Below are 17,716 nucleotides of genomic sequence, written 5' to 3' on the forward strand. Positions count from 1 at the left end.
GTCATTAAATCCTAACAATTCACAGTGTCTTTTAAGTCCATCTCCTCCTTTCCAATCCCACTGCTGCCACTCTCATTCTGGCATGCCCTCTCTCTCTCTCTCTCTCTCTCTCTCTCTGTCTCACACCTCCAATAACCCAATGGCTTCCTATCTGCTCCCATTATTCTCCCCACAGTTGACCTCCTACATCACTGCCAGTTTAACATTCCTAGAACACTATTTCAGTCATGTCATTTCCTCCTCACTCGACATTCAAACGCTGTTACAGACTGCTTATAATGCGCTAGCCTGCCTTGTCAATGTCTCTTCCACACGAATTCTTACCCAGTCAAATTAGATGCCTTGTAGTACACAAACTGCTTCTCTAAACAGGTCATTCTTTCTATTCCTATTTCATATCGTTTATCTCTCTGAACACTACTTTTCAAGTCTCAGTTAAAATCCCTTATCCCTCATGATGCTCCTTCCTGACAATCTCATGTAAAAGTCCTCCCTGCTTCTTCTGCACCCTGGTCACCCTCATTGCTTTTCCACTGAGCTGGTATAAACTACACTGTATTTCAGGTATCTTTGCTGACCTGGAGAAAAAGAAAATAGGGAATATGACAGCAATCTTCACAAATATGATTATTTGTGGAACAGTGAATGAACTCATTTTGTATACACTCTAGAAGATGCTAAACCAATGAATAGAACATACGGCTTGACATAAGAAAGAACTTTGAAAATGCTAAAACTGCCTGAAAAGAGAATGTTCTGTCTTAAGGGTCAGTAGAGGTATTTGTCCACCATGAGTAGAGGTGTTTCTGGAACATCTGTATCTGAAAAGATACCAGTCAAGGGTGGTTCTGAGGGTATACCTACATTAGCTCTTCCTTGAAAGAGCTCTTAGGAAGCCACATAATATATTAAGATTATAGGCTTTGGACTCGGGTAAACTTGAATTTGAATCCTGGCTCTAACACTTACTTGCTATGATGTGTCCTTGGACAAAATAATTAATCTTAGTAGGCTTATCTCCTCATCTGTAAAACGAGGATAATACTCTCCTCTTCAGATTGTGATTATAATTAAATAAGGTATGTAAAATGGATAGCTTTCTGTCTGGCAAGTGGTAACATGCCTACACTCACTAATATTATTAATACTCTTGTTCTCCAATTCCTAAAGTTTCAGATTCAGTGACTTACGGGTGCTGTGTAAAACAAGTTCTCCAGGAGACTCTGGTCATACTGAGGGTCACTGGGCTCACTGCTGCAATACACATCACTCCCAGGAGACGGGGAATCTGGAGGAGAGCCTAGCCCGTCCCAGTAACGACCTTGGGATAATTCGGCACTGCAGAGATAAGAAAAACAAAGCAGGACTTTAAGAGAAGTTTCAGCTGAGCTATTCTTTTTCTTATTAAACGCTTTTAAGTTCTAAATGTGGAAGAAAATATGTTAAACAGAAGACTTACATTAAACAGAAGATTATCTGATAAATAGTTTCATAGTATATTCCCCCTCCTCTGGGGTGTCAACAGCTAGCATTCAAAAAATACACTACTGACAGTGATTGTGATCGCATTCATTTATTTAACAAACATTTTAGTGGGTAACTATTATGTGCCAGGCATGGTGTTAGGTCCTGAATGCTACAGAGATGGCTAACCTAACTTGTTCTACTCTTGTGCTGCTTATGGTCTAGTAGGGAGGAAAAAAGGCAAAGAATTAACTATAATTCAATGAGTTAAATGTTATATACTGTTTTTGTGAAGAATGGCTAATTCATAAATATGCCTTCTTCTATTAAGCAAAAATATGTGTATTTAGGTTAATTATGGCAAGATTAGTTCTATGTGGGATAGAGAAATAAGTAAAACAGATACTCTAGTTATAAAGAGTTTGTAAACTAATAAGAAACATAAGCATACAAATACGTGTATATTTCATTCACTTTTGTTTCTCCTATAGTAACTAGCACTTAATGAACATCTGTAAATGAACTTACTGATTCTTAATGAACATGTTATTAATAATAAAAACAATATTTATTAAGTACTTAATATATGCCAAACACTGTGCTAAGCATTTCAATTATTCTTTCAACTTTGCTTCCCTTTCAAGCTAGCTACTATACTTTTTTTCCCTTCTGTAGTTTCCCCAAAACACGTGATCACTACCTTCAAATTAGATCATGTTCCTATAATTCTTGGAACAAAGAAATGCTCAACAAATAGATGCTCAATAAATGTTCCTTTCTTCACCTTTCCTTAATTTATAGCAGAGTTTCTCAACCTTAGCACTACTGACATGTTGGGTCAGATAATTCATTGTCACTGGGAGCTACTCTGTGCATTTTTGATCCCTGGACCCTACTCATCAGAAGCCAGTAGCACTCCTCCAGGTGTGACAATCCAAAGTATCTCCAGACATTACCAAATGTCTCATGGGGTGGGGGTAGGAGAGAACTGCCCTCCAGTTGAGAACCACTGATCTATAGTAATCTCTCTCTGAAAGGTCAAGAACAACTTCCTAACTGCCAAATCCAACTAACAACTTCCCAATCCACACAGCTTCTCTGCAGCTTGTGAGCACTGCTCCTTTTTGAAGCTTGACTTCTTGGTATTCTACACAATTCTCATTTGCCACTTATGGTTCCCCTTCCCAACCCCCTCCCCAGCACCCCCCCACACCAGTTGCTTTTCTCCCCTCTTTGCACACCCTTAAATTTATGAATTCTGTTCAGTATATAGTCCTCTACCCTTTTTCCCCCCCCAAAATTAACATTTCTTTGAATTTATTCTTCTGTCTTTGACACAGAAAAAGGCATGCCATTTCCCTCCATGCAATATTTAGGACATACTTATAACCAGAAACTGGGAGAGGTCAGAAATATTTTGCACAGGCCAGAGGCCTGGGGTTCCTGTTGGGAGGGCAGGAGATATAAAAGTAAAAGAAAAAGGGTCTGGGAAGGGTTGGAATTTGTCTGTATTCTTTGGCTACAAGACAAGTCCATTCTCAGAACTTCCTTCTTTTTCTTTTTAATCATGTTTTAATCAAAGAACACATGTACCTATTTTATATTTTTATTTAAAAATAAATTTATTTATTTTGGCTACGCCGGGTCTTAGTCTGCAGCATGCGGACTTCTTTGTTGCGGCATGCATACGGGATCTAGTTCCCTGACCAGGGATTGAACCCGGGCCCCCTGCACTGGGAGCCCCAGGTCTTACCCACTGGACCACCAGGAAGTCCCTACACATACCTATTTTAAAAGTCAAATAGGACTACCAAGACATAATGAAAATCAGTAGCTGCCTGCCTCCTTAGAATCACTTTCAGCTCCTTAAGATGTTTCTTCTGGTATTTACCTTCATATTTCTAAGTAACACATGTGTACTGCTATTTTCTGATTTTTCACTTTTCACTTTTCTAAATGATTTATGGACTTTCTAGCATGAAAAATGAAGGATCCACCCTCTTATACCATTATTCTTGGAAACAGATTTCCCTTTCCCCCATCTTCTCAATTTATATTACAATTTTTTGTTGTTAATCTTCAGGGTTAACATCATATCAGAGCCAAGTATAATTTACTATACTTTCTTTACGACTTCTAGTTTTCCTTGTTTTAATAACTGTCTTAACTTTCATTTACTTAGTTTTCTACGTGCCTATTACTATTTCATTATTGAACTCTCCAAGAGAACGGACAGATTTCTTCTCATTCTGCTCAAACACAGGAGCAATGTGCTTCCACCTACCCTTTCCCCTCCTTAGAAATATCCCTACTGAAGCCCTGTCCTGCTTCCATAGAAGTGTTCGCTCTCAAAATATGACACAGGCCATAAAGCTCCTCTTCTCTTTCTTCTCTGTTACATCCCCTACTTCTTGGACTCCACGCCTTGCTCTTTATTCCTATATTCTCTTTGTTGTAGAGAATACCCCATGGTTCCCTGAGAACTAGTGCAAGAGAGGCAATCTTTCGAGTTCCTGCATGTATGAAGATATTTTTACTCTACCCTCACACATGATTGATTGGAAACGGAATTTGAGGTCAACAATTAAGAATTTTCAGAATCCTGGGACTTTCCTTGTGGTCCAGTGGGTAAGACTCCATGCTCCCAGTACAGGGGGCCCGGGTTCAATCCCTGGTTGGGGAACTAGATCCCACATGCATGCCGCAACTAAGAGTTCGCATGCCACAACTAAGAAGTCCACATGCTGCAACTAAACATTCTGCAATGAAGATCCCGCACGCCACAACAAAGATCCCACATGCCGCAACTAAGACCTGGCACAGCCTAAACAAACAAACAAAAAAGAATAAATAAATAAATATTAAAAAAAAAAAAAGAATTTTCAGAATCCTGAAAGCAATTCTCCACTGTCTTCCATGGAGCTGGAAGAAAACTCTTTTTTATTTCTGGCTTTATTGAGGTATAATTGACAAATAAAATTGTAACATATTAAAAGTGTACAACTGATGACTTGATATACATTGTGAAAGAATTCCTCTCATTGAGTTAATTAATGCACCTATCACCTCACATATTTCCTTTTCCCTTCTTTCTTCCTTCCTTCTTTCCTTCCCTTTTTATTTTCTTGTGAGAACATTTAAGTTCTACTCTCTCAGTAAATTTCAGTTATGCAATACAGTGTTATCAACTATAGTCACATTATAACTAGATCCTCAGACCTTATTATTCTTATAACTGAAAATTTGTACCATTTTACCAACCCCTCCCTATTTTCTCCAACCCCCAGAAACCACTTTTTGATAATGTTTCAATAAATTTGACTTTATTTTTGATTCCACATATAAGTGATACCATGTAGTATTTCTCTGTCTGGCTTATTTTGCTTAGCATAATGCTCTCCTGGTTCATCCATGTTGTCACAAATGACAGGATTTCCTTCTTTGTTAAGGCTGAATAATATTCATTCCATATTTTCTTGATCCATTCATCCACTGATAGACACTTAGGTTGTTTCCATACCTTGGCTATTATGTATAATGCTGCAATGAACATGGGAGTACAAATATCTCATCAACATAATGATTTCAAGCAAACTAAACGTCCATCAACAGAGGAATGGATAAAGATGTGGTACATATATACAATGGAATATTACTCAGCCATAAAAAGGAATGAATAATGACATCTGCAGTGACATGGGTGGACCTAGAGATTGTCATACAGAGTGAAGTAAGTCAGAAAGAGAAAGCCAAACATCGTGTAATATTGCTTATATGTGGAATCTAGAAAAACGGTTCAGATGAACTTATTGGCAAATCAGAAAGAGAGTTACAGAATAGAAAATAAACTTCTGGTTACCAAGGGGGGATGGGGGGGTGGGATGAATTGGGAGACTGGATTGACATACATACACTGCTATATATAAAATAGATAATTAATGAGAACCTACTGTATAGCACAGGGAGCTCTACTCAATGCTTTGTGGTGACCTAATGAGAAGGAAATCTATACAACAGTGGATATATGTATATATATAACTAATTCACTTTGCTGTACAGCAGAAACTAACACAACATTGTAAAGCAACTATACTCCAATAAAAAAAAAAGATAAACAACAAGGACCTACTGTATAGCACAGGGAACTCTACTCAATACTCTGTAATAACCTATATGGGAAAAGAATCTAAAAAAGAATAGATATATGTATATGTATAACAAAACCACTTTGCTGTACACCTGAAACACAACATTGTAAATCAACTATACTCCAATATAAAATAAATGTTTTTTTAAATTTCAAAAAAAAAACAGACAATGATTTCATTTCCTTTGTATATACAACCAGAATTGGGATTGCTGGGTCATATGGAAGTTCTATTCTTAATTTCTGGAGGAACCTCCATACTGTTCTCCATAGTGACTATACCAGCTTACATTCCCAATGACAGTGTACAGGGTTTTCTTTTTCTCCAAATTCTCACCAGCATTTGTTATCTCTTTTCTTTTTGTAACAGACATTTTAATAGGTGTGACGTGATATCTCATTATGGTTTTGATGTGCAGTTCCCTGATGATTAATGATGTTGAGCACATTTTCTTGTACCTCTTGGCCATTTGTATGTCTTCTTTGGAAAAAAGGTCTATTTAGGTCTTTTGCCCAATTTTTAATTGGGCTATTTGTTTGTTGTTTTTTTTACTATAGAGTTGTATAAATTCCTTGTATATTTTGGATATCAACCCCATATCAGATACGTGGTTTGCAAATATTTTCTGCCTTTGCATTTTGTTGATGGTTTTCTTTGCTGTGTTTTAGTTTCATGTGGTCCCACTTACTTATTTTTGCTTTTCTTCCCTTTGATTTTGGTGTCAAGTCCAAAAAATTACTGACAAGACAAGGAGCTTACCCCGCTATGTTTTCTTTCAGGAGTTTTATGGTTTCAGGTCCATGCTCAAGTCTTTAATCCATTTTGAGTTGATTTCTGTGTACAGTGTAAAACAGTGTCCAGTTTCATTCTTTTTTTTTTGGATTTATTTTTAAATTTTATTTTTAAATTTTTTTATTCAAACAGAAAGTCACAAAAATTATAATCATCCTCATCAGTTCACTCAGTCCCATGTAATTAATTTTTTTTTCATCTTGATCTTTGGTTAGCACTTTTATGAATTCATCAGTTTTCCATTAGAGTTCTGAAAATGCTTATACATTCAGTTCAGCAGTATAGTCGGTTACCAGAAACCTGTGCTTGTCACAGTCTTTTCCATGAATTCCTTGAAGATGAAACCCTTTTATAGGAACATTTTTGCAAAAGCATGAGACTACACCCAGAACTGTCTGTAAATGACAAAAGACTTAAAAATGACCACAGTTAAAGATTTCACGAAAGTTCATAATAATGCAATTGACAAGGAAATTTAGTTATTTCTGAGATATACATTTTAAAATAATAACTAGAATGATGACTTATAACATTATATGAGAACATATAAGATTTTTAGGAATTTCATGTAATGTCTGAGACATTTATATTAACATATTTCCATACAAATAACCCAAAGAAAGTTTAGTATTAGTCGGTTTTTTGTTTTTTGTAATTTTTTAATTTAATTTTACTTATTTTTTTAAACAGCAGATTCTTATTAGTCATCCATTTTATACACATCAGTGTACACATGTCAATCCCAATCGCCCAATTCATCACACCAGCATCCCCATCCCCCGCAGCTTTCTCCCCTTGGTGTCCATATGTTTGTTCTCTACATCTGTGTCTCAATTTCTGGCCTGCAAACCGGTTCATCTGTACCATTTTTTTTTTGGTTCCATATACATGCGTTAATATACGATATTTGTTTTTCTCTTTCTGACTTACTTCACTCTGTATAACAGTCTCTAGATCCATCCATGTCTCAACAAATGACCTATCGTTCCTTTTTATGGCTGAGTAATATTCCATTGTATATATGTACCACTTCTTCTTTATCCATTCATCTGTCGATGTGCATTTAGGTGATTTCCATGACCTGGCTATGGTAAATAGTGCTGCAATGAACATTGGGGTGCATGTGTCTTTTTGAATTATGGTTTTCTCTGGGTATATGCCCAGTAGTGGGATTGCTGGATCATATGGTAATTCTATTTTTAGTTTTTTAAGGAACTCCATACTGTTCTCCATAGAGGCTATATCAATTTACATTCCCACCAACAGTGCAAGAGGGTTCCCTTTTCTCCACACCCTCTCCAGCATTTGTTGTTTGTAGATTTTCTGATGATGCCCATTCTAACTGGTGTGAGGTGATACCTCACTGCAGTTTTGATTTGCATTTCTCTAATAATTAGTGATGTTGAGCATCTTATCATGTGCTTCTTGGCCATCTGTATGTCTTCTTTGGAGAATGTCTATTTAGGTCTTCTGCCCATTTTTGGATTGGGTTGTTTATTTCTTTAATATTGAGCTGCATGAGCTGTTTATATATTTTGGAGATTAATCCTTTGTAAACTGATTCATTTGCAAATATTTCCTCCCATTCTGTGGGTTGTCTTTTCATCTTGTTTATGGTTTCCTTTGCTGTGCAAAAGCTTTGAAGTTTCATTAGGTCCCATTTGTTTATTTTTGTTTTTATTTCCATTACTCTAGGCGGTGGATCAAAAAAGATCTTGCTGTGATTTATGTCAAAGAGTGTTCTTCCTATGTTTTCCTCTAAGAGTTTTATAGTGTCCGGTCTTACATTTAGGTCTCAAATCCATTTTGAGTTTATTTTTGTGTATGGTGTTAGGGAGTGTTGTAATTTCATTCTTTTACATGTAGCTGTCCAGTTTTCCCAGCATCACTTATTGAAGAGACTGTCTTTTCTCCATTGTATATCCTTGCCTCTTTTGTCATAGATTAGTTGACCATAGGTGTGGGGGTTTACCTCTGGGCTTTCTATCTTGTTCCATTGTTCTCTGTCTCTGTTTTTGTGCCAGTACCATATTGTCTTGATTACTGTAACTTTGTAGTATAGTCTGAAGTCAGGGAGTCTGATTCCTCCAGCTCCGCTTTTTTCCCTCAAGACTGCTTTGGCTATTTGGGGTCTTTTGTGTCTCCATACAAATTTTAAGATTTTTTCTTCTAGTTCTGTAAAAAATGCTATTGGTAATCTGATAGGGATTGCATTGAATCTGTAGATTGCTTTGGGTAGTATAATCATTTTCAAAATTTGGATTCTTCCAATCCAAGAACATGGTATATCTCTCCATCTGTTTGTATCATCTTTAATTTCTTTCATCAGTGTCTTATAGTTTTCTGCATACAGGTCTTTTGTCTCCCTAGGTAGGTTTATTCCTAGGTATTTTATTCTTTTTGTTGCAGTGGTAAATGGGAGTGTTTCCTTAATTTGTCTTTCAGATTTTTCATCATTAGTGTATAGTAATGCAAGAGATTTCTGTGCATTAATTTTGTATCCTGCAACTTTACCAAATTCATTGATTAGCTCTAGTAGTTTTCTGATGGCATTTTTAGGATTCTCTATATACAGTATCATGTCATCTGCAAACAGTGGCAGTTTTATTTCTTCTTTTCCAATTTGTATTCCTTTTATATTTTTTTCTTCTCTGATTGCCGTGGCTAGGACTTGCAAAACTATGTTGAATAATAGTGGTGAGAGTGGACATCGTTGTCTTGTTCCTGATCTTACAGGAAATGCTTTAAGTTTTTCACCATTGAGAATGATGTTTGCTGTGGGTTTGTCATATATGGCCTTTATTATGTTGAGGTAGGTTCCCTCTATGCCCACTTTCTGGAGAGTTTTTTTTAATCATAAATGGGTGTTGAATTTTGTCAAAAGCTTTTTCTGCATCCTTTGAGATGATCATATATATATATATTTTTTTGCGGTACACGGGCCTCTCATTGTTGTGGCCTCTCCCGTTGCGAATCTAGCACAGGCTCCAGACGTGCAGGCTCAGCGGCCATGGCTCACGGGCCCGGCTGCTCCACGGGATGTGGGAACTTCCTGGACCCGGGCACGAACCCGCGTCCCCTGCATCAGCCGGCAGACTCTCAACCACTGCGCCACCAGGGAAGCCCTGATCATATGGTTTTTATTCTTCAATTTGTTAATATGGTGTATCACATTGATTGATTTGCATATATTGAAGAATCCTTGCATCCCTGGGATAAATCCCACTTGATCATGGTGTATGATACTTTTAATGTGTTGTTGGATTCTGTTTGCTAGTATTCTGTTGAGGATTTTTGCATCTATATTCATCAGTGATATTGGTCTGTAAGTTTCTTTTTTTCTAGTATCTGTGTCTGGTTTTGGTCAGGGTGATGGTGGCCTCATAGAATGGGTCTGAGAGTGTTCCTCCCTCTGCAATTTTTTGGAAGAGTTTGAGAAGGATGGGTGTTAGCTCTTCTCTAAATGTTTGATAGAATTCACCTGTGAAGCTATATGGTCCTGGACTTTTGTTTGTTGGAAGATTTTTAATCACAGTTTCAATTTCATTACTTGTGATTGGTCTGTTCATATTTCCTGCTTCCTCCTGGTTCAGTCTAGAAGGTTATACCTTTCTAAGAATTTGTCCATTTCTTCCAGGTTGTCCATTTTATTGGCATAGAGTTGGTTGTAGTAGTCTCTTAGGATGCTTTGTATTTCTACGGTGTCTGTTGTAACTTCTCCTTTTTCATTTCTAATTTTATTGATTTGACTCCTCTCCCTTTTTCTTGATTCTGGCTAATGGTTTATCAATTTTGTTTATCTTCTCAAAGAACCAGCTTTTAGTTTTATTGATCTTTGCTATTTTTTTCTTTGTTTCTATTTCATTTATTTCTGCTCTGATATTTATGAATTCTTCCCTTCTGCTAACTTTGGGTTTTGTTTGTTCTTCTGTCCCTAGTTCCTTTAGGTATAAGGTTAGGTTGTTTAGTTGAGATTTTTCTTGTTTCTTGAGGTAGGTTTGTATAGCTATAAAATTCCCTCTTAGAACTGCTTTTGCTACATCCCATAGGTTTTGGATTGTTGTGCTTTCATTGTCATTTGTCTCTAGGTATTTTTTGATTTCCTCTTTGATTTCTTCAATGATTTCTTGGTTATTTAGTAACGTATTGTTTAGCCTCTGTGTGTTCATGTTTTTTATGTTTTGTTCCCTGTAATTGATTTATAATCTCATAGTGTCGTGGTCAGAAAAGATGCTTGATATGATTTCAATTTTCTTAAATTTACTGAGGCTTGATTTGTGACCCAAGATGTGATCTATCCTGGAGAATGTTCTGTGCACCCTTGAGAAGAAAGTGTAATCTGCCCCTGTTGGATGGAACATCCTACAAATATCAATTAAATCTCTCTGGTCTATTGGGTCATTTAAAGCTTGTGTTTCCTTACTAATTTTCTGTTTGGATGATCTGTCCATTGGTGTAAGTGGGGTGTTAAAGTCTCCCACTATTACTGTGTTACTGTCGATTTCCTCTTTTATAGCTGTTAGCAGTTGCCTTATGTATTGAGGTGCTCCTATGTTGGGTGTACATATATTTATAATTGTTATATCTTCTTCTTGGATTGATCCCTTGATCATTATGTAGTGTCCTTCCGTGTCTCTTGTAACACTCTTTAAAGTCTATTTTATCTGTTATGAGTATTGCTACTCCAGCTTTCCTTTGATTTCCATTTGCATGGAATATCTTTTTCCATCCCCTCACTTTCAGTCTGTATGTGTCCCTAGGTCTGAAGTGGGTCTCTTGTAGACAGCATATATTTATGGGTCTTGTTTTTGTATCCATTCAGCGAGACTGTGTCTTTTGGTTGGAGCATTTAATCCATTTACGTTTAAGGTAATTATCGATACTATGTTCCTATGACCATTTTCTTAATTGTTTTGGGTTTGTTTTTGTGGGTCCTTTTCTTCTCTTGTGTTTCCCACTTAGAGAAGTTCCTTTAGCATTTGTTGTAGAGTTGGTTTGGTGGTGCTGAATTCTCTTAGCTTTTGCTTGTCTGTAAAGCTTTTGATTTCTCCATCGAATCTGAATGAGATCCTTGCTGGGTAGAGTAATCTTAGTTGTAGGTTCTTCCCTTTCATCACTTTAAATATGTCATGCCACTCCCTTCTGGCTTGTAGAGTTTCTGCTGAGAAATCAGCTGTTAACCTTATGGGAGTTCCCTTGTATGTTATTTGTTGTTTTTCCCTGGCTGCTTTCAATAATTTTTCTTTAATTTTTTCCAACTTGATTACTATGTGTCTCGGAGTGTTTCTCCATGGGTTTATCCTGTATGGGACTCTCTGTGCTTCCTGGACTTGGGTGGCTATTTCACTTCCCATGTTAGGGAAGTTTTCGACTATAATCTCTTCAAATATTTTTTCGAGTCCTTTCTCTCTCTCTTCTTCTGGGACCCCTATAATGCGAATGCTGTTGCGTTTAATGTTGTCCCAGAGGTCTCTTAGGCTGTCTTCATTTCTTTTCATTCTTTTTCTTTATTCTGTTCTGCAGCAGTGAATTCCACCATTCGTCTTCCACGTCACTTATGCGTTTTTCTGCCTCAGTTATTCTGCTATTGATTCCTTCTAGTGTAGTTTTCATTTCAGTTATTGTATTGTTCATCTCTGTTTGTTTGTTCTTTAATTCTTCTAAGTCTTTGTTAAACGTTTCTTAAATCTTCTTGATGTTTGCCTCCATTCTTTTTCCCAGGTCCTGGATCATCTTCACTATCATTATTCTGAATTTTTTTTCTGGAAGGTTGCCTATCTCCACTTCATTTAGCTGTTTTTCTGGGGTTTTATCTTGTTCCTTCATCTGGTACATAGCCCTCTGCCTTTTCATATTGTCTATCTTTCTGTGAATGTGTTTTTTGTTCCATAGGCTGCAGGATTGTAGTTCTTCTTGCTTCTGCTGTCTGCCCTCTGGTGGATGAGGCTATCTAAGAGGCTTGTGTAAGTTTCCTGATGGGAGGGACTGGTGGTGGGTAGAGCTGACTGTTGCTCTGGTGGGCACAGCTCAGGAAAACTTTGATCCGCTTGACTGCTGATAGGTGGGGCTGGGTTCCCTCCCTATTGGTGTTTGGCCTGAGGCAACCCAACACTGGAGCCTACCTGGGCTCTTTGCTGGGGCTAATGACAGACTCTGGGAGGGCTCACGCCAAGGAGTACTTCCCAGAACTTCTGCTGCCAGTGTCCTTGTCCCCACGGTGAGCCACAGCCACCCCCCACCTCTGCAGGAGACCCTCCAACACTGGCAGGTAGGTCTGGTTCAGTCTTCCCTGCGGTTACTGCTCCTTCCCCTTGGTCCCGATGTGCACGCTACTTTGTGTGTGCCCTCCAAGAGTGGAGTCTCTATTTCCCCCAGTCCTTTCAAAGTCCGGCAATTAAATCCCACTAGGCTTCAAAGTCTGATTCTCTAGGAATTCCTCCTCCCTTTGCTGGACCCCCAGATTGGGAAGCCTGACGTGGGGCTCTGAACCTTCACTCCAGTGGGTGGACTTCTGTGTTATAAGTGTTCTCCAGTCTGTGAGTCATCCACTCAGCAGTTATGGGATGTGATTTTACTATGATTTCGCCCCTCCTACTGTCTCATTGTGGCTTCTCCTTTGTCTTTGGATGTGGGGTATCTTTTTTGATGAGTTCCAGTGTCTTTCTGTCGATGATTGTCCATCAGCTAGTTATGATCCTGGTGTTCTCACAAGAGGGAGTTGAGAGCATGTCTTTCTACTCCGCCATCTTGGTTCCTCCAGACTTACTACCCATGCAGTTTCATTCTTTTACATGTGGTTGTCCATTGTTCCCAACCATATTTATTGAAGAGAACATCCTTTCTCTATTAAGTATTCTTGGCCTCTTTGTTAAAAACTAATTGACCATATATGCATGGGTTTATTTCTGGGCTCTCTATTCTGTTCCATTGATCTACGTGTCTGTTTTTATGCCAACGCTATACTATTCTGATTACTATAGCTTTGGATTATACTTTGAAATCAGGAAGTGTGATTCCTCCAGCTTTGTTCTTTAAGATTGTTTTGGCTATTTGTGGTCCTATACAAATTTTAGGATCATTTTTTTCTATTTCTGTGAAAAATGCCACTGGAATTTTATAGACATTGCACTGAATAGACATTACTTTCGGTAGTATGGACATTTTTTTTTTTTGCGGTATGCGGGCCTCTCACTGTTGTGGCTTCTCCCGCTGCAGAGCACAGGCTCCGGACGTGCAGGCCCAGCGGCCATGGCTCACGGGCCCAGCTGCTCCGCGGCACGTGGGATCCTCCTGGACCGGGGCATGAACCCGTGTCCCCTGCATTGGCAGGTGGACTCTCAACCACTGTGCCACCAGGGACGCCCAGTATGGACATTTTAACAATATTAACTCAATCCATGAACATGGAATATCTTTTCATTTATTTGTGTTCTCTTCAATTTTCTTTCATCAATGTCTTATAGTTTTCAGTAAACAGGTCTTTAATGTCCTTGATTTAACTTATACCTAGGTATCTGATTCCTTTTGATGCTATTGTAAATGATCTGTCTTCTTACTTTCTCTTTCTGATAGTTCATTGTTGGCGTAGAAAAACGCAACTGATTTTCATGTACTGATTTTGTATCCTGCAACTTTACTGAATTCATTTATTCTAACTAGTTTTTCGATAGAGACTTTAGTGTTTAATGTCATCTACAAACAGTGGCAGTTTCACTTCTTCTTTTCCAATCTGAATGCTTTTTATTTCTTTTTCTTGCCTAATTGCTCTGGCTGGGACTTCCAGTACTGTGTTGATTAAAAGTGGTGACAGGGCTTCCCTGGTGGCGCAGTGGTTGAGAGTCCGCCTGCCGATGCAGGGGACGCGGGTTCGTGCCCCGGTCCAGGAAGATCCCACGTGCCGCGGAGCAGCTAGGCCCATGGGCCATGGCTGCTGAGCCTGCGCGTCCGGAGCCTGTGCTCCGCAACAGGAGAGGCCACAACAGTGAGAGGCCCACGTACCGCAAAAAAAAAAAAAAAAAAAAAGTGGTGACAGTGAGCATCTTTCTTTTATTCCTGATCTTAAAGGAAAAGCTTTCAGTGTTTCATCATTGAGTATGATGTTAGTTGTGGGCTTGTCACATATGGCCTTTGTTATGTTGAGGTACATTTCCTCTATACCCAGTTTGTTGAGAGATTTTATCATGAATGGTGTTGAATTGTGTCAAATGCTTTTCCACATCTATTGAGATGATCACATGATTTTTATCCTTCTTTTTGTTAATACGGTGTATGATATTTATTGATTTGCAAATGTCAAACCATCTTTGCATCCCTGGAACAAATTTCACTTGATGATGGCATATGATCCTTCTAATGTATTGCTGAATCTGATTTGGTAATATTTTGTTGAGGATTTTTGCCATTTATGTTCATAAGAGATATTGGCCTATGATTTTCTTTTCCTTACAGTGTCTTTATCTGGCTTTAATGTCAGAGTAATGCTGGCCTCATAAAATGAATCTGGAAGCATTCCCTCCTCTTATGTGTTTTGGGAGAGTTTGAGAAAGATTGTATTAGTTCTTTAAATGTTTGGTAGAATTCACTACTGGAGTTTTTGGGACCTTAAATTTTTGTTTAATTTTATTTTATTTTATTTATCTTTTTGGCTGTGTTAGGTCTTTGTTGCTGTGCATGGGCTTTCTCTAGTTGCGGTGAGCAGGGGCTACTCTTCATTGCGGTGCGCGGGCTTCTCTTGTTGTGAAGCACAGGCTCTAGGTGTGCAGGCTTCAGTAGTTGTGGCTCAAGGGCTCGGTATTTGTGGCTCGCGGCCTCCAGAGCACAGGCTCAGTAGTTGTGGCGCACGGGCTTTGTTGCTCTGTGGCATGTGGGATCTTCCCGGACCAGGGCTCGAACCCATGTCCCCTGCACTGGCAGGCAGATTCTTGACCACTGCACCACTAGGGAAGCCCTGGAATTATTTTGTTGGGAGGTTTTTAATTATGATTCAGTCTCCTTGCTAGTAATCAGTCTGTTCAGATTTTTCTGTTTCTTTATGATTCAGTTTTGGTAGATTGGATATAAACTTATCCATTTCTTTTAGGTTTTGCAATTTGTTAGTGTATAATTTTTCATAGTAGTCTCTTACAATTCTTTGTATTTCTGTGATGTCAGTTATAATATCTCCTATTTCATTTATAATTCCACTGAAGTCCTCTCTCTTTTCATCTTAGTACGTCCAGCTAATGGTTTGTCTACTTTATCTTTTCAAAATATCAGCTATTAGTTTCATCGATCTTTTCTGTTGTCTTGTTAGTCTCTATTTCATTTATTTGTGCTCTGATCTTTGTTATTTCTGTTCTGATTTTTTGTTATTTCCTCCCTTCTGCTAACTTTGGGCTTAGTTTGTTGTTTTTTTCTAGTCCCTTGAGGTGTAAAGTTAGTTTTTTAGTTGAGCTGTTTATTTCTTAATATATGTATGTATTTTTTTATCTTACATGTTATGTCTTACAAAACCTTACATGTTTCTTTTTTTTAATTTTTATTTTATATTGGATCATAGTTGATTAACAAGGTTGTTACTTTTGGGTGTACAGCAAAGTGATTCAGTTATACACTTAAATGTACATGTTTACTGCTATAAAATTCCCTCTTAGATATGCTTTTGCTGCATTCCATAGGTTTTGGTATGTTGTGTTTTTTCCCCCCTTGTCTTAAATGATATTTTTACATTTCTTATTTGATTTCTTCTTTGACACATTGGTTGCCAAGGAGCCTGTTGTTTAATCTGTACATATTTGTCAATTTTCTAGTTTTGGATATTGATTTTTAGTTTTATACCATTGTAATCGGAAAGGATGCTTCGTATTTCAATCTTCTTAAATTTATTGACTTCTTTTGTGGCCTAACATATAATCTCTCCTGGAGAATGTTCCATGCGTGCTTGAGAAGTGTACATATCCTGCTGCTGTTAGATGGAATGTTCTGTATATGTCTGTTATGGACATCTGACTTAATGTGCCATTTGAGTCCCGCCATTTCCTTACTGATTTTGTTTTGATGATCTATTCATTGTTAAAAGTGAAGTCCTCTGTATTGCTGTTTACTTCACCTTACAGATCTACTAACATTTGTTTTATATATTTAAGTACTCCTAGGGTGGGTACGTAAATATTTACAGTTGTTGTATCCTTGTGATGAATTGACCAACTATAATTATATAATGACTTTCTTGATCTTGTTATAGTCTTTGGCTTAAAGTCTATTTTTTTCTGATATAAGAATAGGTAACCCCCCCCCCACTCTCTTTTGGTTTCCACTCGCATGAAACATCTTTCATATCCCGTGTGTGTGTCCTTAAAGCTGAAGTGAGTCTCCTGTAGGCAGCAGAGAGTTGGGTCTTGTTTTTTTATCCATTCAGCTACTCTCTATCTTATGATTGGAGAATTGAGTCCATCTACATTTAAAGTAATTAATGATAGGAGTGAACTTATTACTACCATTTTGGTAATTGCTTCCTGGTTGATTTGTAATTCTTTTGTTCCTTTCTTGCTCTCTTCCTTTAGGATTTGATGACTTTCTGTAGTGGTATGTTTTGCTTCCTTTCTCTTTCTCCTTTGTGTATCCACTATAGGCTTTTGCCCTGTGGTTACCATGAGGCTTACATAAAACATCTTACATTTATAATAGTCTATTTTAAGGTGATAACTTAACGTTGAACACATACCAAAGCTCCTCCCCCCCCCCATATTTTAAGTTTTTGATGTCACAATTTGCATCTTTTTACACTGTATGTCCATTAACAACTTATTGTAGTCATATTTATTTTTATAACGTTTGTCTTTTAACCTTCATACTAGATTTGTAAGTGATTTCTCTACCATCATTAGAGTAATAGAGTATTCTGAATTTAACTGTATACTTAACTTTATCAGTGAGTTTTATACTTTCATGTTTTCTTGTTACTAATTAGTGTCCTCTGGTTTCAGTTTGAAGAACTCCCTTTAATATTTCATGGAAGGTTGGTCTAATGGTGATGAACTCCTTCAGTTTTTGCTTGGAAAATACTCTTTCTCTCCTTCAATTCTGAAGGACAACTTTGGCAGGTAGAGTATTCTTGTTTGGCTGTTCTTTTTTCTCAGCACTTTGAATATAACATTGCACTCCCCTTTAGTATGCAAGATTTCTGCTGAAAAATCTGCTGAAAATCTTATGGAGGTTCCCTTGTCCATAACAAGTTGGTTTTCTCTTACTGTTTTTAAGATGCTTTCTTTGTAACTTGACAATTTAATTATAACATGTCTTGGTGTGGGTCTCCTTTGAGTTGTCTTACTTGA

General features: G+C 37.7%; 1 protein-coding gene across 10 annotated transcripts in view; it reads right to left on the reverse strand.

Annotated features, from left to right (window-relative positions):
- Positions 1-17,716, reverse strand: part of C2CD3 (C2 domain containing 3 centriole elongation regulator) — a 131,510-nt gene that overhangs the window by 86,573 nt on the left and 27,221 nt on the right. For all 10 annotated transcript variants that reach the window (XR_003428060.1, XR_003428061.1, XM_027083356.1 and 7 more), the window contains one exon: positions 1,191-1,338. Coding sequence is in view for 8 of the 10 variants with exons in the window: in XM_027083356.1 (XP_026939157.1) it covers positions 1,191-1,338 (148 nt within the window). In the remaining 2 variants the exon portion in view is untranslated. The remainder of the gene's footprint in view (positions 1-1,190; positions 1,339-17,716) is intronic.

The sequence above is a fragment of the Aethalodelphis obliquidens genome, unplaced genomic scaffold (assembly GCF_003676395.1).
Source record: "Aethalodelphis obliquidens isolate GAN/ISIS:26980383/991018 unplaced genomic scaffold, ASM367639v1 scaffold50, whole genome shotgun sequence".
NCBI lineage: Eukaryota > Metazoa > Chordata > Mammalia > Artiodactyla > Delphinidae > Aethalodelphis > Aethalodelphis obliquidens.